The sequence below is a fragment of the Octopus sinensis genome, linkage group LG17 (genome assembly GCF_006345805.1).
Source record: "Octopus sinensis linkage group LG17, ASM634580v1, whole genome shotgun sequence".
Classification (NCBI taxonomy): domain Eukaryota; kingdom Metazoa; phylum Mollusca; class Cephalopoda; order Octopoda; family Octopodidae; genus Octopus; species Octopus sinensis.
The window spans coordinates 13,900,002-13,917,891 of NC_043013.1; the positions used below are offsets into that span (position 1 = coordinate 13,900,002).

The 17,890-nt window shown below is 38.5% G+C and overlaps 1 protein-coding gene across 5 annotated transcripts in view; it reads left to right on the forward strand.

The window, feature by feature from the left end:
- LOC115221048 (transient receptor potential cation channel subfamily M member 2-like) overlaps positions 1–17,890 on the forward strand; it is a 706,843-nt gene that overhangs the window by 193,017 nt on the left and 495,936 nt on the right. For 4 of the 5 annotated variants that reach the window (XM_036510357.1, XM_036510359.1, XM_036510360.1 and 1 more), the window contains 4 exons: positions 1,001–1,026; positions 6,989–7,076; positions 8,874–9,002; positions 16,515–16,532. In XM_036510357.1, the coding sequence (XP_036366250.1) occupies positions 1,001–1,026; positions 6,989–7,076; positions 8,874–9,002; positions 16,515–16,532 (261 nt within the window). The remainder of the gene's footprint in view (positions 1–1,000; positions 1,027–6,988; positions 7,077–8,873; positions 9,003–16,514; positions 16,533–17,890) is intronic. The other variant, XM_036510358.1, reaches the window with a different exon arrangement.

Here is a 17,890-nt window from a genome sequence, read left to right on the forward strand (position 1 = left end):
ACATGGCCGTAGCCAGTACCACCCCGACTGGCCTCCATGCTGTGGGCACGTAACAATCACCATCCAATCGTGGCCGATCGCCAGCCTAATCTGGCTCCTGTGTCGGTGGCACATAAAAAACACCATCCGAGCGTGGTCGTCTGCTAGCCTTGTCTGGCACCTGTGTCGGTGGCACATAAAAACACCATCCGAGCGTGGCCATTCGCCAGCCTCGTCTGGCACCTGTGTCAGTGGCACATAAAAAACACCATCCGAGCGTGGTCGTCTGCTAGCCTTGTCTGGCACCTGTGTCGGTGGCACATAAAAACACCATCTGAGCGTGGCCATTCGCCAGCCTCGTCTGGCACCTGTGTCGGTGGCACATAAAACACCATCCGAGCGTGGTCGTCTGCTAGCCTTGTCTGGCACCTGTGTCGGTGGCACATAAAAACACCATCCGAGCGTGGCCGTTCGCCAGCCTCGTCTGGCACCTGTGTCGGTGGCACATAAAAACACCATCCGAGCGTGGTTGTCTGCCAGCCTTGTCTGGCACCTGTGTCGGTGGCACATAAAAACACCATCCGAGCGTGGCCGTTCGCCAGCCTCGTCTGGCACCTGTGTCGGTGGCACATAAAATCACCCACTACACTCTTGGAGTGGTTGGCGTTAGGAAGGGCATCCAGCTGTAGAAACACTGCCAGATCTGACTGGCCTGGTGCAGCCTTCGGGCTCCCCAGACACCAGTTGAACCGTCCAACCCATGCTAGCATGGAAAGCGGACGTTAAATGATGATGATGATGATGATGATGATGATGATATTAAGATAATAAACTCAGTTCTTATCATACAAAGTCTATAGTTACAATGAAAGCTTAAATACACAGATATAATATTACCAGAAATCTGATGATATGACTGTGATAATATTAACTGTAAATATATTTTAACATGTAGACAACAAAACAAAATAAAACAGATGCATTTTATAGTCTCATGTTATGCTTCCATTCATTGTTACAGAACTCGGATATGGAACCAAAAGAAACGTAAGTCAGATTTCTTTTTATACTTACTAATTCTAATTCCTGTGGTTTACTGTTGTCCTTTATGTAGGTTACTTGAATTGAAATGTTACTTTAAATTTATTATATTTTACAGTAGCATTCCACCAAATATTTGTCATAAAGTGAGTAAGAATACTCCATGTTTCAGTGAGTAGTGTGTTAGGCTCACAATCACGAGATAGTGAATTCGATTCCTGGACCGTGCTGTGTGTTGTGGCCTGGAGCAAGACACTTAATTTCATGTTGCTGCAGTTCACTCAGCTGTAGAAACGAGTTGCAACATCACTGATACCAAGCTGTATCAGCATTTGCCTGTCTGTTGGATAACATCGGTGGCATGGAGAGGAGAGGTTGGTATGAATGGGCAACTGTTGGTTTTCCATAAACAACCTTACCCAGACTTGTGCTTTGGAGGAGAACTTTCTAGGTGCAATCCCATGATCATTCATGACCAAAGGGGTTCTTTATACACTTTCCATCACTTTAACTGCTTAAATATCCATTTTGAAGACTATCCTACCTTCCTACCTCTGAATTGCATTATACAATATTTTTGTCCATTGTCCTATACCTCATAGGTAAACAGTACCATGATCTTGTTTCTGGATTGCTGTTTATGATGTGGGTTACACATCATCATCATTTAACATCCACTTTCCCTGAATGCAGGGGTTGAACGGTTTGTCTGAGACTGGTAAGCCAGGAGGCTGCACCTGGTTCCAATCTAATCTGGCAAGGTTTCTACAGCTGGATGCCGTTCATAACGCCAACTACTCCACGAGTGTAGTGGGTGCTTTTATCTACCACCAGTACGAGGTCCAGTCAGGCAGGACTGGCATCGACCACACTCAAATGGTGCTTTTTACATGCCACCAGCACAGGTGCCAGTCAGGCTGCACTGGCATCAACCATGCCTGAATGGTGCTTTTTATGTGCCACTGGGAAGAGTGCTAGTCAGGTGGCACTGCCATTGGCCACGACTAGTATTTCACTTGACTCAACATATCTTCTCAAGCACAGCATATTGCCTGACGATTGAGTGTACTCTTAAATGGACAAGTTCTGTGACACTGTTATCAGCCACAACTACAATCTCACTTGGCTTTGCTGGGTTTTCTCAAGCACAGCAAATCTTCAAAGGTCCCAGTCGCTTGTCATTGCCTTTGTGAGGCCCAACGTTCGAAGGTCGTTCTTCACTACCTCATCCCATGTCTTCCTGGGTCTATCTCTTCAACAGGTTCCCCCCACTGTTTTGGTGAGACACTTCACACAGCTGTCCTCATCCATACACAATACATGACCATACCAGCACAGTCATCTCTTTTGCACACCACACCTGATGCTTCTTATGTCCAACTTTTTCCCAGGGTGCTTACACTATCATGTATGCACACTGACATTACACATCCAGCAGAGCATACTAGCTTCATTTCTTTCAAGCCTATGCATGTCCTCAGCAGTCATGGCCCATGTTTCACTGCTGTGTAGCATGGCAGTTCACATACATGCATCATACAATCTACCTTTCATCATGAGTGTAGCATGGCAGTTTTCAGCCATTTTGAAATATGACTATAGCGATTTCTAATATCTTCACTGTGTGAAAGGCAAGGCAGAAATGATCTTGTTTGAGGTTACAACCATCTTTGGCCAACTTGTTCTTGTGGTAAACACTAACCTGATTGGTTGACATATGACACGAGTGGTCTCTACATAGTTCGAGCCACTAGCTGACATGTGACATGTGTGGTCTCTACATAGTTCACGCCACTTGTTGACATGTGATGCGGTTTTCTCTACATATTTCATGCCATTGTTCCAAGCCAACCAATCGCGGCCTTTGGTAAGATTCCATTTCTGAAGTTCGTTTGAGCCACCCAAACGGTATATAAAGGAGTGTTTTCAGACACTTTTCGTCTTTAGTTCCAGTTCTTCTAAGAACTAACTTAGGCCACCTGCTGCTCAACTTAGAGATATGCGATTGTCTCTGCTACTACCTGTTGCTACGCTAATCTATACAAACACCGAAAGCCTGCTATATTCGCCGTCCGCCGCTACCGTCATGTATCGACCTCGACCTCGAGTAGATTCCAACACCTTGCCATATGAACAGTAAACTAAGTTCCATTGTTAATTCTATGTTCAGTACCTTTTTGTATGCTTCATGGCACACGAACACACAGACACAAAACCATACTAACGCTTACCAGCTCCTGACGTTGACACAGTTGTAAAATATGTAAAATAAATAATATTTATCTCCCAACAGCAAGACTTGTCGCCAATTCACTTATGCTCTATTGTTACTGCATGTATTTATGACTTGTAATAATTCATTAAGAATGGGACCGCGTGCGATTGTATTCCCTACACAATACGACCACATGTGATCCTGTTTTTACACTTGATGTAGCATGGCAGTTTTCATGAGCAAGAGGCCCTTAGTTGCCAGCAGATGTAGGAGCTCCCTGAACTTTTCCCAGGCTATTCTTATTCTAGCCACTACACTCTCAGAGCATCCACTCCTACTACAGACTTGGTCACCTATGTAGCAGAAGCTATTAACTACTAGCTTTTCCCCTGGCATGTGATGGAATCTGTTTTCTGTATATCTTCAGTGTTTATTGCCCCTGTACATCTGCCACACACAAAAACTACCTTCCCAGTAAACCTTCCTTTGATATTGCTGCACCTTCCTTTGATATTGCTCCATAGCTTACACTAGGTACATCGTATGGAGTTTCTACCCATGCCTTTTCTACAGATCGAACAGGGTCATCTACTTGAAGGGGTTTGTGACTTGTCTGCTTTCCTACTTACTAAGACTTTGGTTTTTGCTAGGTTAACCCTAAGGCCCTTCAAATCTAGACCTTGATTCCACACCCTAAAACCATTTCTCTGCATGAAGTATGCCTACACCCCTTATTCCATCACTATTACCTTCTCAGAAGAGTTTATACCTATGTGCTTTGCCTGTGAGGACTCTGGTTGAAGCTCCTTTCCACATGCCCCCTTGTATGCAACATACATCAACACTTCTCCTTTCAAGCATCTCTACAATCTAGCTAGCCCTACTTTTCAATGTGCCTACATTTACAGTGCCAACTCTGAAAACTGGGAAAGTAATATGGGCTGTAACACAGGAAGGAGATATGTTATTCAGAACCTGAGAAGGTTCCCGTGATCGTTCGGTAACATTCATATATAATGTTAATCCATATATAATGTACATCACTTGTTATGAATTATGACATTCTCGGTAAAACATCTCATGTCTATAATATATAGTAGTCTTTTCTTTAGTATTATAGTGTGATAAATAATAGGTGTTGAGTCAGACTTAGAATTGCTGGCTAAAATACATTAAAAATGTTAATATATACCCAAAACAAAGATAAATTTGAAAGTGACCTTTGAACTTAACTAGTATTGGGTGTAAAATTCTATCAGCTGTAATGTCAATCTGTGGAAAGTCAACCAGTACAGAAGAATATCAAAGACAAAATGCAGAATGAAACACTTCCATTAAACTTCTATTTTAATGTTCTCCTTATTAAATATATTAATTCTTTCCATGAAAGTACAGTATTTCAAGAACAAAGTTTGTTTCATTTAATAACTTACAGTTTAAGTTCACATTTTAATAATAACCATATCTACTTAATATCTTTATTGATATCAGTAGGGAACAAACTTTTCATTGAGTTAGATGTGACACTTGTTTATGACTAAACTTTTGACCTCTGAATCTAATAAATGGGCCCAGGTTCTTTGTATCACATCAACATTTTGAGCATAGGATATCCTCACTTTTTCTGAAAAACCATAACATTACCTCACATAACAAATTTATGCTTATATTATAGAATGTTTTAAAACTTTAAAAACGATAGGAAATAATAAAACTTGCTTGACTGTAAAGATCATACTAATTTATTTTGTTCACACAAAAGACTATAAGTCAATTTTTATGTGCAAATAGTTAAGGTAAAAATTTACACTTATAACTTTTCCTAGAATGTTCAATCTGTGGACAATTTCACTTTATGCTTCATCATATTCACATCCCATCTACCCTGATACCATTCCTCCATAACCTTCCCTTTATGTCAATAAGTGGCTCACATATACTGGGTACACCAGGTTTAAGGTGAGATCTTGGAGGCCGATTGCTTTCCACCTAATGCTTTGCTCAAGCTCCACTGTCCAACTTTCACAGAAAGCAGAGATACTTGGTGTATCTGCATTGCTGACCATGAAGCAAGTATACCATTTTAAGGTCAACACAAAGATGGTGACTATCTTTATGTTTCCATATTTTTCACAAAACCATTCTAAATACCTGAATGGGACTGCACACACTTTAAATTCTGCTTTGAGCTATTAATGAACAGTCTCATTCAGTTGAGTTGTAGACCTGAATCCCTAATTCCTCCAGTAAACTCTTTGAAATATTTATAAATGTCTCTCTTGAAAAAGTCTGAAAACTTTTGAAATGCACCTTGTACCACATGCACTTTTTTGTAAGATGCAACTGCCACACCACAAGGTGGGTTGACTGCTTCACCGACCATATATGGATATATACCACATGTATGCACTTAGTTTGTGAAATGAAAATGCAAGAAAGCCAACAGAACTGCACCAGAATAACTGAATATCAACAATCAAAGAAAACCTGGAAACACAGGAAGTAATGACAGTAAATATGAGCAACCAATTAAAATTGTTACCTTACACTGCACCATCTGATGCCTGATAGGTGCAGCTGCAGAGTGAATCTGCAGAGCAGCTGCTGCTTCATTCAATTTCTCCAAATATATGCTGATTGGCAAATGTAAAACTGCTGCTGACAGAAAGATGAAGGCACCACTAATCAGTTTTCAATGCATGGGATACACAGCTTACTACCAGCTTCACTCAAAGACAGAAAATCTTTACTTCAATAGGAATTGCAGCATCTGCTGGTGGGATAAGAAGCTGGATGAAATTCATACCGTTACTGATTTTCAAAATATGGACTTCTTCTATGTCAGTATGAAAGAAGAGTACAGTCTCCTGAAAGATGGTAACACACCAAGGAGGAGTAAGGCTATCTACACCAAGAAACATGGTATCATAAAGTGCAAGTGGCAACATTTTAGAAAGCTATTAAACTGTTCCTGAAGAATTTTTTGTGAGGCTCTGGAGTGTCTCCTTGAAATTTTCTAAATTACTAGCCTGGACCTACTGACAAATGTAGAGCAATATAATTTTCACCTTGTCTGAAATTTGAGTAAAATTAATAGAATAACAGGTCTCACTTTTTGTCATATTTCTTAAATTTATAAAAGTTTTCAACAGTGTAGAGAAGAAGGGCTTATAAACCATTCTCAAAAGATATGGGTATCCAGATATATTTGTGGAGATATTCAAGTGGGTTCATAGTAGTATGTTTTTCACATTCTCTCTTGGGAGTGACAGTTCATCACACTTTCCAGTCACCCATAGTGTAAAGCAAGGCTATGTACTCACTCCAACGTTGTTATTCATTATTTTTGGTGCTGTAATTGAAAGAATGGCAAACAGACTAACTGGCAGAGTGTATCTCCACACAAGAGTAGATATGGTACTGCTGGAGTTATCCAGATTAAAATCTGATATAGTTTGTTACTGTAATGGGCATAATCTGCTCCAATTAGTGAAGTTGGAGGAGATTTTCCAGGTGTTATAGTCTATATTGTTTGAATGTGCTGCAGCACTTGGATGATTTCAGGTTATGGGCTTTGGTTGCATCAGTGATGTGAAGAGACTTGCTCAATGGGATGGTTTTAGTAACCTGCTTTTCTGTTGGAGATGGTTTTCACGTTGCAATTGTATATTTTATGATTAGAAGATTTAAATTTTAAAAATAATTAAAATTTATTATTAATTAGTAATACAAATGATACTAATTTTAATCTAGATGTTGTTCGAAGCCTCATGGAATCTATGGGATCAGAAAATGTATGAAGTTCTATAATACTCCTGTCATAAAGTTTTGGATCAGTTTGGTATGTAACTATATGTAAATATTTAAAATGTTTCTTTGTGAGAGTAAATGTTCCTTTCAAATTAATTTTTAGAGAGAAGAAAACATTTCCTTTTTTAAAACAAATTTTACTAAGGTGCTTGATTTCTTCTTCTAGTTTCTCACTTCTTGTAATTAACACTTTTAAAACTAGATGAACTAGGTTGCACATGAGGACTTAATATTTTGAGCAGTTATTTCAAATATTAAACTTCAGTGAAATATTAGCATATTCAAATAAGTTAATTTGTATTTAATATTTGATAAAAGTAGTTGAGAATCAAACACAATACTTTGATGTATTTAGTTCCAGCCTTTCTTGGTTCTAAATTCAGATTTTCCTGAGATTAACTTCGCTCTTCATCCATCTGGGTCAGAAAAATAAGGTATCAATTAAATGCCAGTTTTGATTTTAATGATTACACTATCCTCTAAAATTTGATCCTTGGTTCCTCAGTTAGAAATTAATATTACTTAATTGTCTAAGGTAGTGAACCTACAAAATCATTACTGCGCCAGGTAAAATTCTTAGTGCTATTTCTGCCAGCTTTACTTTCCAAGTTCAGATTCAACTGGGGTTGACTTTATATTTAATCCTTTTGAGGTTGATAAAATGAGTACCAATCAAGGTCAATCGATGTAATCAGCTTACCCATCCCTAAAATTGCTGGCCTTGTGCCAAAACTTGAAGTTATTATTATTTCACTGTCTTAGTTAAAGATTTTAAAATTTGAATTGCTATTTTGATAATTCTGTTTTAGTAGCATTTTAATGCTTGGAAGTTTAGAAACACAGCCTCTGATCCTTCCTGGGTTCCGTTCCTCTCATATACTAAACTCCATCTTTCACTTCTCCTCATAAGAAGTTAACAGCTCCTTTTTAGGTTTCAACAAAGAATATTCCACCTATTTGTCATCTCATTAATTTATATCCTCATTAGCAAATATGAACCTAAAAAAAAACAAAATATACGTTCCCTCTCTCTCATTCTCTCTCTCTCTCTCTCTCTCTCTCTCTCTCTCTCTCTGTAAAGAGAGAGAAGAGTATGAAATGTTAAAACTTTTTTCTTCTTCAAGACATAAAATTTACTCACCCTGCTTTGGCCAGTCTGATGCTACGGTAGCAGATACTTGCCCAAGATGCTATGCTGTGGATTTGAACCTACAGCATCAAGATTTTAAAACAACCTTCTTAAGAACACAACTATGTCTGTGTGGATAGGAAGTACACACTTGGAAATATTCATGTAACTATTGATATAGGCACACACATATGTACTGATACATATACACACATATTACGTACACAGAGTCACTCATGCATATACAGATACTCGTCCCACATGCTTACACCCACAACTGCACACACATATGCATATGCATAAATATACTGAAACACATAACCACAAACACATATACACACATGCACAGTATTGTGATGACATGCAGACATCCATACACTTATACACATACATATAAAAGAATGCATACCCATTCATACACATGCATGCATATGATTTATTGCACAACTATACATGCACATATTCACATTTACACATGCTCAAAGCATAGATTTTGACAATTTTACTTACACCCTTCTAGTTTATTGTTTACATTTAAACACAGCAGATATAAAAAGAACACATGAGAGAAAATAAAAATGGGTTTTCAGTTTTTAATCTTCTCTCATGTGTTCCTTTTGTTTGAATATAATCAAGTATTTGTCATCAAATCCTTGCGACAATAAATATAATTTTCCTCAAATTCTTTTTCTCTTTCAGATATTTTACGTAATTTTCCTTGGCATCTATAGCTATGTGTTACTTGTTGAGCTGAAACCGCAGAGGTCTTTTCTAGAATGGCTTCTTATTATGTGGGTGATTGGAATATTTACAGAAGAAATACACCAGGTAAATATAGTCTCAAAATTATTTAATCAAAACCACTTTTGTCCTCTTTGGATTCAATGTTTAAAAAATTAGAAGTTTACAGCTTAGGGCAGTCTGCTGGAAGCAGACCAACGAAGAGCTTGAAATAAGGATCTGAAAATAACGAGATTTACAGATGAGGTAAGATTGTTTTGTGACATGTAGAGAGAAATGTTTGTGCACAAGTGACTATACTACATGGTAGTGATGCATGAGCTCTAGATGCAGAAGACATGCATTTCCAAGCAAAAATAAGAGGTCTGCAGCACATTAGGAGGCCAGAGTACTTGATTCCATGCAAAAATCTGAGTTTATCTTTTTTATTAGTGAAAATCATGTGAGTGTACTTCCAATGGGGGTGGAGTGGGGTGAGGTGAAACTTCTGAGGGATCCCCCCACCTCCCACCATACTCTGTTTTCCTGACAAAAAAAGGTTTTGTGGCATATTAGGAGGTCACCATAATTCATTCAATGGAAAAAAAAATTTCAGGATGGGGAGAGGTCCAGTTTCTCACCCGCCCTTTTTCCCAAACAAAAATAAGGGGTTTGCGAAACATTAGGAGATCAGGGTTTCTGATTCCACACAAAAAATCCAAGGTTTTTTTTCCTAAATGAAAGCCGTATGGGTGTACTTTACCGATATTTGTTTTACTCTATAACTGTGCAGTAACAATAAACATAAGACAAAGCAGGGTAGCAACAACGTAACAATCCAACAAACTCTTCATGAACTATACATGAACCAACCAACAATATTCCAACAAATTATCCAAATAATACCTTATGACTTCACTGTGATTAACGCCTACTATCTCTCTCTCATTCAGACCACTACTATTTAAAGTTGTTGAATCAAATCTATTTATACTGGGGGTGTCTCTCCACATCTTCCCTTTGAGATTTCGACTTCTGTAAGAAACAAAATTTGGAATATTTTTTTCTCTCCAACACCTCTCCCTTTTTGAGATTTTGATTCCCTAGAGAGTTCATCACCTTTTCCATTTAGAAATTATTTGTAAATTTTCAGTCTATTTTTGCTTTCTGTTACTGCTCCTTCTAGCCTCAAACTCTTTCAGTGCTGGCACGTCGAACATGTCATAAAACACTTCCATTGGAATTTCCTTTCTTTCTTCTGTATGTTTGGTTTCTATTTGATTTAGGTGTCACTTATGCTTTCATCATTGACTTTTTATTAAATGCATCATGTTTCTTGTATATCCATTTCTGCGGTGCAGCTGGACGTCTTTTGGCCTGTATATATCACTCTAGTTCGACCCATCCTCAAATATTGCATCCATACCTCAAACCCATATCTCCAGAAAGACATTCAGCACCTTGAACGAGTTCAGCACTTGGCCACTCGAAAGGGCGCAGGCTTGTCTAAGCTTGCATAAGAGGAACATCTCCAATGGCTGGCATTGCCTTCACTCAAACGATGGAGGATGCAGGGAGATCTCATCCGACTTTCAACACGGAATGGATAGTCAGAGGGAAACTAATCACATTCCTTGAGGAAAATAACTTGCTGAGTGATACCCAGCATGACTTTCAACTAGGTAAGAGCTGCCAGACCTGGCTCTTACAACATTATGACTGGGTGTTGAGGCAGTTACTCCACAACTCAAATGTGGATGTAATATACCTTGTTTTTGCAAAAGCTTTTGACAAAGTGGACCATGGTATGATATGCTACAAACTGCATGATCTTGACATAGCTGGAAAACCTGGAGAGTGGTTACATGACTTTCTGAAAGATAGAAGTCAAGCAGTATTGGCGAATGGAGCCACCTCAATGAAAACACAAATACTGAGTGGTGTTCCGCAGGGCACTGTCTTGGGACCACTGCTTTTCATAGTGGCCTTCTTAGATATGCCCTCAACTGCCCGGATAGCCACCCTTGCTAGCTATGCAGGTGATATGAATCTCTCGCAAAAAGTGCAGAACTCCAGCGATGTTGCACATCTGCAGCAGGAGTTGGACTTAATTTATAGATGGGCTGAAGATAATAATATGCAGTTCAATGCTGAAAAATTCCAAGCCCTGAGCTACTAGCATCCAAAACTGAATATAAAACTTACAGGGTACATTGGTCCACAGGGAATTACAATCCCAGAGCCTAAGTCAGTGAGGGACCTGGGTATCGACATGAGTGATGATACCTCTTTTCAAGTGCACATTACCAGAATGGTGACAAAGTACAGATGACTGGATGGCTGGATCTTGAGAATATTCAGAACAAGAGATAAGGAAACCATGATGGTCCTCTGGAGGACATTTGTTCTCAGCTGCCTGGATTACTGCTCAAAGCTATGGTCACCCAACCATGTAAAAATTAACTGTTGACCTTGAAGCTTCACATAGAAGATCATATTTTTGCAACAGCTCAGCTACTGGGAAAGGTTGAAATAGCTAAGACTCTACTCACTGGAGCAGAAGCAGGAGACGTATGCAGTAATTTACATCTGGGAGATCCTGGAAGGAATTGTGCCAAATTTTGGCATTTGAAAGCTACACTAATGCCAGAATGGGTCGACACTGCATAGTGCCAAAGATCCCAGCAATATCATCACGCTCCAGGACCAGTTACTGCAACAGCCTAGGTTTCAGGGGCCCACAGCTTTTTAATATTCTCCCAACGAGCCTGAGGAACCTGCACAAAGTAGATGTAGGTGTTTTTAAATCAAGGTTGGACCTCTTCCTGTTGAGAGTCCCAGACGAACTACCTCACAGTAAGCGGTGCAAATGAGGATAGCTACATCAAACTCCATTCTTCACCAAGTGCCACATATTAGAGGAGGCTCAGTACTCCATCATGGTTACAGCTCTGAGTTGAAACTACAAAAAAAATATAAAAAGGAAAAAGTAAAAGAATCAAAAGGAAGAGTAAGTACAATTAAGCAGCTTTCTAATCCCTGCAAATGTTTCCTCGTATATACGGAGACAGCAACTGAGTATCACCTGATGAGATACATATAGATCTTCTTATACAGGTAAATTGTTACATAATTTAATTTACATTTATCTTTAAATCCTGTATATACAAGGATATGTATGTATCAAAACATTTGCAGTGATTAGAAAGCTGCCTAACAGCACTTGCTCTTCCTTTTGACTCTTTTACTTTTTACTTTTTATTTTCACACACAAAGAATACTTGAGACTAGAATTAGTAGCATACCATAAGAATACTACCAACTATTTGGGAATTCTAAGGGTGAACTAGTTCTATTTGTACTCTTATACATTCTTAACAGAACACACCTCAATTATAAATATATATGTATATCCAGACCGGGTCTCATGCTGGCGGCACATAAAAAGTACCAACCAATCATGACTGATGCCAGTACCCACCGACTGGCTCCTGTGCCAGTGGGCATGTAAAAAACACCCACTACACTCTCAGAGTAGTTGGCGTTAGGAAGGGCATCCAGCTGTAGAAAGAACAGATTGGAGCCTGGTGCAGCCACTGGCTCTCCAGACCTCAGTGAAACCATCCAACCCATGCCAGTATGGAAAATGGACATTAATCGATGATGATGATGATACACATATCTATGATATTATTATTTACTCTTGCTTACTTCAATTCATGCTTATAATAATTAAAATAATTTAAATGAACTTATAAGCTTGTCCTGCCTTGGTTATGTTTTCCTCTTCCTTTAATTCATACCCTCTGACTTGGAAGTAGGCTACAGACCCCCAACTCCTGCACCTGTTGTGAATTTGGATCCTAGTATCTTATCAGCTGGAACACTCATATAGCTTACCAATTAGTTTAGATCATCTGTGGTCTGAACCCTTCCTATTCTGTATATATATGTATATATACAAGTACATGTGAAAATTTCTGAGAGATTTCATCAAAAGAACCTCAAACATATCTTGGGAGTCAAGTGAGAATGTTTCATACCAGATACCAGATGTATGAATGTTGTAGCTCAATTGAACACGATGTTATCTTAGCTCAAATGAGATGGATTTCACATGTTATTAGAAAGAAAGATGAGCAATTGCCAAAGCTTCTTTTTTATGGTGAACTCAATCTGGTAAGTGACCACAACATAAGCTGTGGAAAAGGTATAAAGACTATGTCAAGGATAACCTGAAGAAACTAGATATGAACAAAAGTGATTGGGAAACTGATGCTCTAGCTTGAAACAAGAGGAGATCCTTTGAGAGGGGAGGTGGCATTGGAGGAGGTGATCTTGTGTCAGATGGTGAAAGGTTTGACTGTGACAGAGAGACAGCAATAGCTGTCTTGCTGTAGAGGAGATACATGGTTAACCACTCCAAGGGATAATGCAAGAGGAAGAAAGAGTGGAGGAGAGCAAGAAAAAGTGGGAGAGTAGAAGAGAGCAGGAAAGAGGTGGTGGTGAAGTGCCAGGGAAGACTCACAAGGAACAGGGACCAGAATATAAATGGGATGGTTGAGAAGAGCCAGGGTGAGTCTAGAGATGACAAAGTGGAATACCCTCAAGATATCACTTTATTTCACAGGTACCATCCACTCTCAGTGATCAGCTGTTTTCATTCATACGCATCACATGTCCAAACCAATATACACTTCTTTAATCTCTCCCTCGGCAGTATTGCCCAACATTTCCATTTAAGTCACCAGCAGTGATAATCTGGTCCTCAGCCTTATTGTACAATATGTCCATGAAAATAACCAGCAGTGAAAATCTAGTTCTCATCAGTATTGGCCAACATGTCCATTAAAATCACCAACTGTGAAACTCTTGTCTTCAGCATTATTACCCCACTTCTTCATTAAAATCACCAGTTGCAATAATCTGATCCTCAGCTGTATTGCCCAACATGTTCACTAAAATTATCAGCTATGATAATTTGGTCCACAGTAGCCTTGCTCAGCATTACCATTAATATTACCATCTGTCAGAATCTGGTCCTTGGCATTTCTTAGCAGCATGTTAGTCTGTTGGAGGGTCTTCTAAAATGTACCCTGTTTATCTGTCAGTCTTGAGTGAGGTGTTATTATTATTGTTTTGTATATAATTAATTTAACTTTACTTATTTTATCATACTCTCTGATCACCTCAGTTATCTTATCTATCCGTATCTCTGTTAAATGTTTTCCAATTCCAGTCACTCAGAAAAATCTAAACTTTTGCTCATTATTTATGAGGTATCTGACTAAGAATTCTGTCCATCTTGATTTTTGAATTCCAGCCAACATCTGCTTGTTAGTATTCAGCATCCCCAATCTCGCTACACCTACCTGTTATTGTACTGACTTTAAATAGTGGCAACCCTGAAGACTAGAGCCTGACAAGGAGAGGGAATGGCTTCAGTCATCATGATCATTTTGCATTGCTTACTATGCTGGCTTATGTTGGACAGCCCGTCATGGCCTAAATCAGTTCTTATTTTGAGTTACCATATTTTCCAGCATATAAGATCTTTTGTTTTATTTTAAACATATCAAAAGATGTCCTGCATCTTATATGGCCATATTACAGATGGAAGACCAAGTGTTGTAGTGTGGGGAACTGGATAAGCATAAATCCAGTTAGCCCAATAATTGTTTCCAATAATATAATATTGGAAACAAGCCAAATTATCATAGTGTGTTAGCACAAAGTTACGAATAATTGCTGACAGGAGGTCTCATCATCTCATTATACCTCTTTCCCAAGAATACATAACCCACACCTGACATGTATCTTACATAATTTAAAAACTGTTTTACATTTAAGGAACGTTTTTTTAATTATCTAAATGAAACTTCTCGAAGAAAGTTGAAAGGAATATTAACCTTTGTTCCACTGGTCAGCTATTTACAGTGAGTGGATGGAAACAAATCTATAGTGGTCACCAATCATGGTAACAAAAATCACCATAACCTAAAATATATGTTTCATATGTCAGGTAATTCTGTACGGCAGTTCTCTTGACCAAAATGAAAACAACTACTCAGTTGATCCGAAAGAAGTGTGGAGTGCAAATATGGTATTCATATAGCGTAGTTCATATATGATAAACTTATGGTTTCATACCATAGTCTAGTAAACTGTCACAGCATTGTATTCATATGCACAGAATCATAGTTTTCCCCAAACAAAAACCACTTTAAAATATCTTTCTGTAAGTGTATGATGAAACATACGGAATTTGTTTGTTTTTTATCAAAATATACTTGTAAAGTAGGGGTGTGTCTTATGCGAGAGTGCATGTTATATGCTGGTAGATGCAGTACATAGAGGTTGTTGGTAAAGAGGTAAAATGGAAAAGTAGCATAAGTGATGTGATGGGCAAGTGAAAGTGAGTGGTGAAACAAAGTGATACAGAAAGAGAAATGGAAGTGTAAAAACACTTAATGTTATAGAAGAGTAATGTAGGAGTGAGTAAATGAGAGAGAAAGAGAGAGGGTGGACTGAAAGCTAGTAATAAAGATATATGAGGGTAAGAGAGAGAGAAAATAATGTATGTCACTGTATATTGAGTAAAATCGCCACTCAAGCACACAGACAAAATTTTATGTTCACTTTCCATGCTGGCATAGGTTGAACTGATCGCTGTCCACATTAACTCTTATTTCAAGATACTACTTATTGAGAGAGGTGAAGGACCACATCTTGCTTATATGCTCTATTTTTGGTTTGGTTTCCACAGTTAAACATCCTTCCTAACAGCAACTACTTTTCAGTGAGTACGGGAAGCACTTTATCCTGGCACCACAACAACAGAGATAGTTATGACCTGAAGAAGGGTAAAGAGTCCTCTCAACTCCATATCTCTGTCCATTCATCAACTACTCTAGAAAGTATTCATTTACTGAACACTACATGGCTGAGAAGATGAATGGAAGTGACAGCAATGGTAGAAGAAGAACCAAGATGAGTGAGAGAGAGAGAGAGAGAGAGAGAGAGAGAGCAATGTGTGATGGCAGAAAGAGAGTTTGGTAGAAAGTGTGAGAAAGTAATTGATAGTGGTAGACATGGATAAATGGTAGGAATGAATGATGGTAAAGGAAGTTTATTAGGAGTAATGTATGCCTGCTAATCTATGTATATCTCATACAAATTGTGATTCAATCTTTATGTAAATAAAATTAATTTTAACATAAACAAAAATTTATTGTTTTCAAAGTGGTCTGTTAGTCACAATGCAATACATGTCAACCTAATTATATATTTTCAGAAAGTTGTTTGAGAAGTCCATTTGTAAAACAGCCATATGTAACATTTCTCAGAGTGTTTTGCAATCAGGTAGCCTTATCAAAAGGCTTTCATTATTTAGTTTTATATCTCACTCAGCAATTTTTGATGCATTGTTTGATGAAACTTCAGCACCTATACTGGTTTTAGGCCTACCTCTCCATATTAACCAAGTACATATTAGACAGGGTACTCCCTCGATTAAAGGATTAGCCTACATTTTGGCACCTTCTGCTTCTTACTCTCTGAAAATGATTGCATGGATTTAATGTTTTAACTAACAGTATTTACTTTTTTTGATTCTTGCAGATTTTAGTCAGAGACTTCGTAAGTATTAATCCTTTTAAAATCTGATCCCATCATAAATGGTCGTATGTATATTTACATAATATATAAAAAGCTATAAGGTAAACTTACAAGTATGTGTTCTTAGTTGATGCATACTTTAAACTATAATGTGAAACAGAGTTCATAAGTTTAAGCTTCTTTTCTTATATCTTTGTTATCAGAAAAGATATTTGACCAACTTCAACATTTGATAACACTTCATCAAAGAGGTTTTACTACTTTACTTAACCACTAAGAATACTCTCTTTTGCTCTTTTACTTGTTTCAGTCATCTGACTGTGGCCATGCTGGAGCGCTACCTTTAGTCGAGCAAATTGACCCCAGGACTTATTCTTTGTAAGCCTAGTGCTTACTCTATCAGTCTCTTTTGCCAAACTGCTAAATTACGGGGGTGTAAACACACCAGCATCGGTTGTCAAGCGATGTTGGGGGAACAAACATAGACACACAAACATATACACGCACATACATATATATATACATATATATATACATATATACGACGGGCTTCTTTCAGTTTCCATCTACCAAATCAAATTCACAAGCTTTGGTCGGCCCAAGGCTATAGTAGAAGACACTTGCCCATAGTGTCACACAGTGGGAATGAACCCAGAACCATGTGGTTGGTAAGCAAGCTACTTTATTTCAATAAATTTGCCATGTAGGCATAATACAGAAGGGGACAAACAAGGACAGACAAACATAGAATGGTGAAGTTGCTTAAAGCGTTGTTATGAATCGATTAAAAAAATGAAAAAAGTGAAAAATTAAAAATAAAATAAAATACATGGCGTTATGCAATGTGACACCGAAGGAAAGGCATCTGACATCCGCTTTTCTTCCAGGGCTCCACTTACTTGGTGCCAATCACTCCCAGCTTTCTTACCACAGGCTTCCATCTCTTCTTGAATTTCTTACATGACTGGTACTGCTTCTCCAGCCTGATCTTGCTGCTGAGGTGGTAACTAAAAAAGTTGACCAACCTCTGGCTGGATACAAAGGTACCCGTCACAATCCCTTTCACATGTGTCTTCCATACCGTTTCTTTTAAATTGGCTACCACACAGTAAAAACAGGCCTTCCTTTCCCCGCTAAGGGAAGAAGGCGGCACAATCTCGATAATGGACTCAGCTGATAGTTGTACTCTTCCCATCGATGACAACAGTTGTTCTGTGAAAACTATCAATCCCGATAATTCCGGACATCCCGCGAATGCGTGCAAGATGGTTTCCCTGTCCTGCCTACACCTCGGACATGACGGCAAGACAGCACTTCCATGCCTTGACAGCTTATCACAAACTGGTAACACTACACAGAAGCACTGCCAAGCTAGGGAT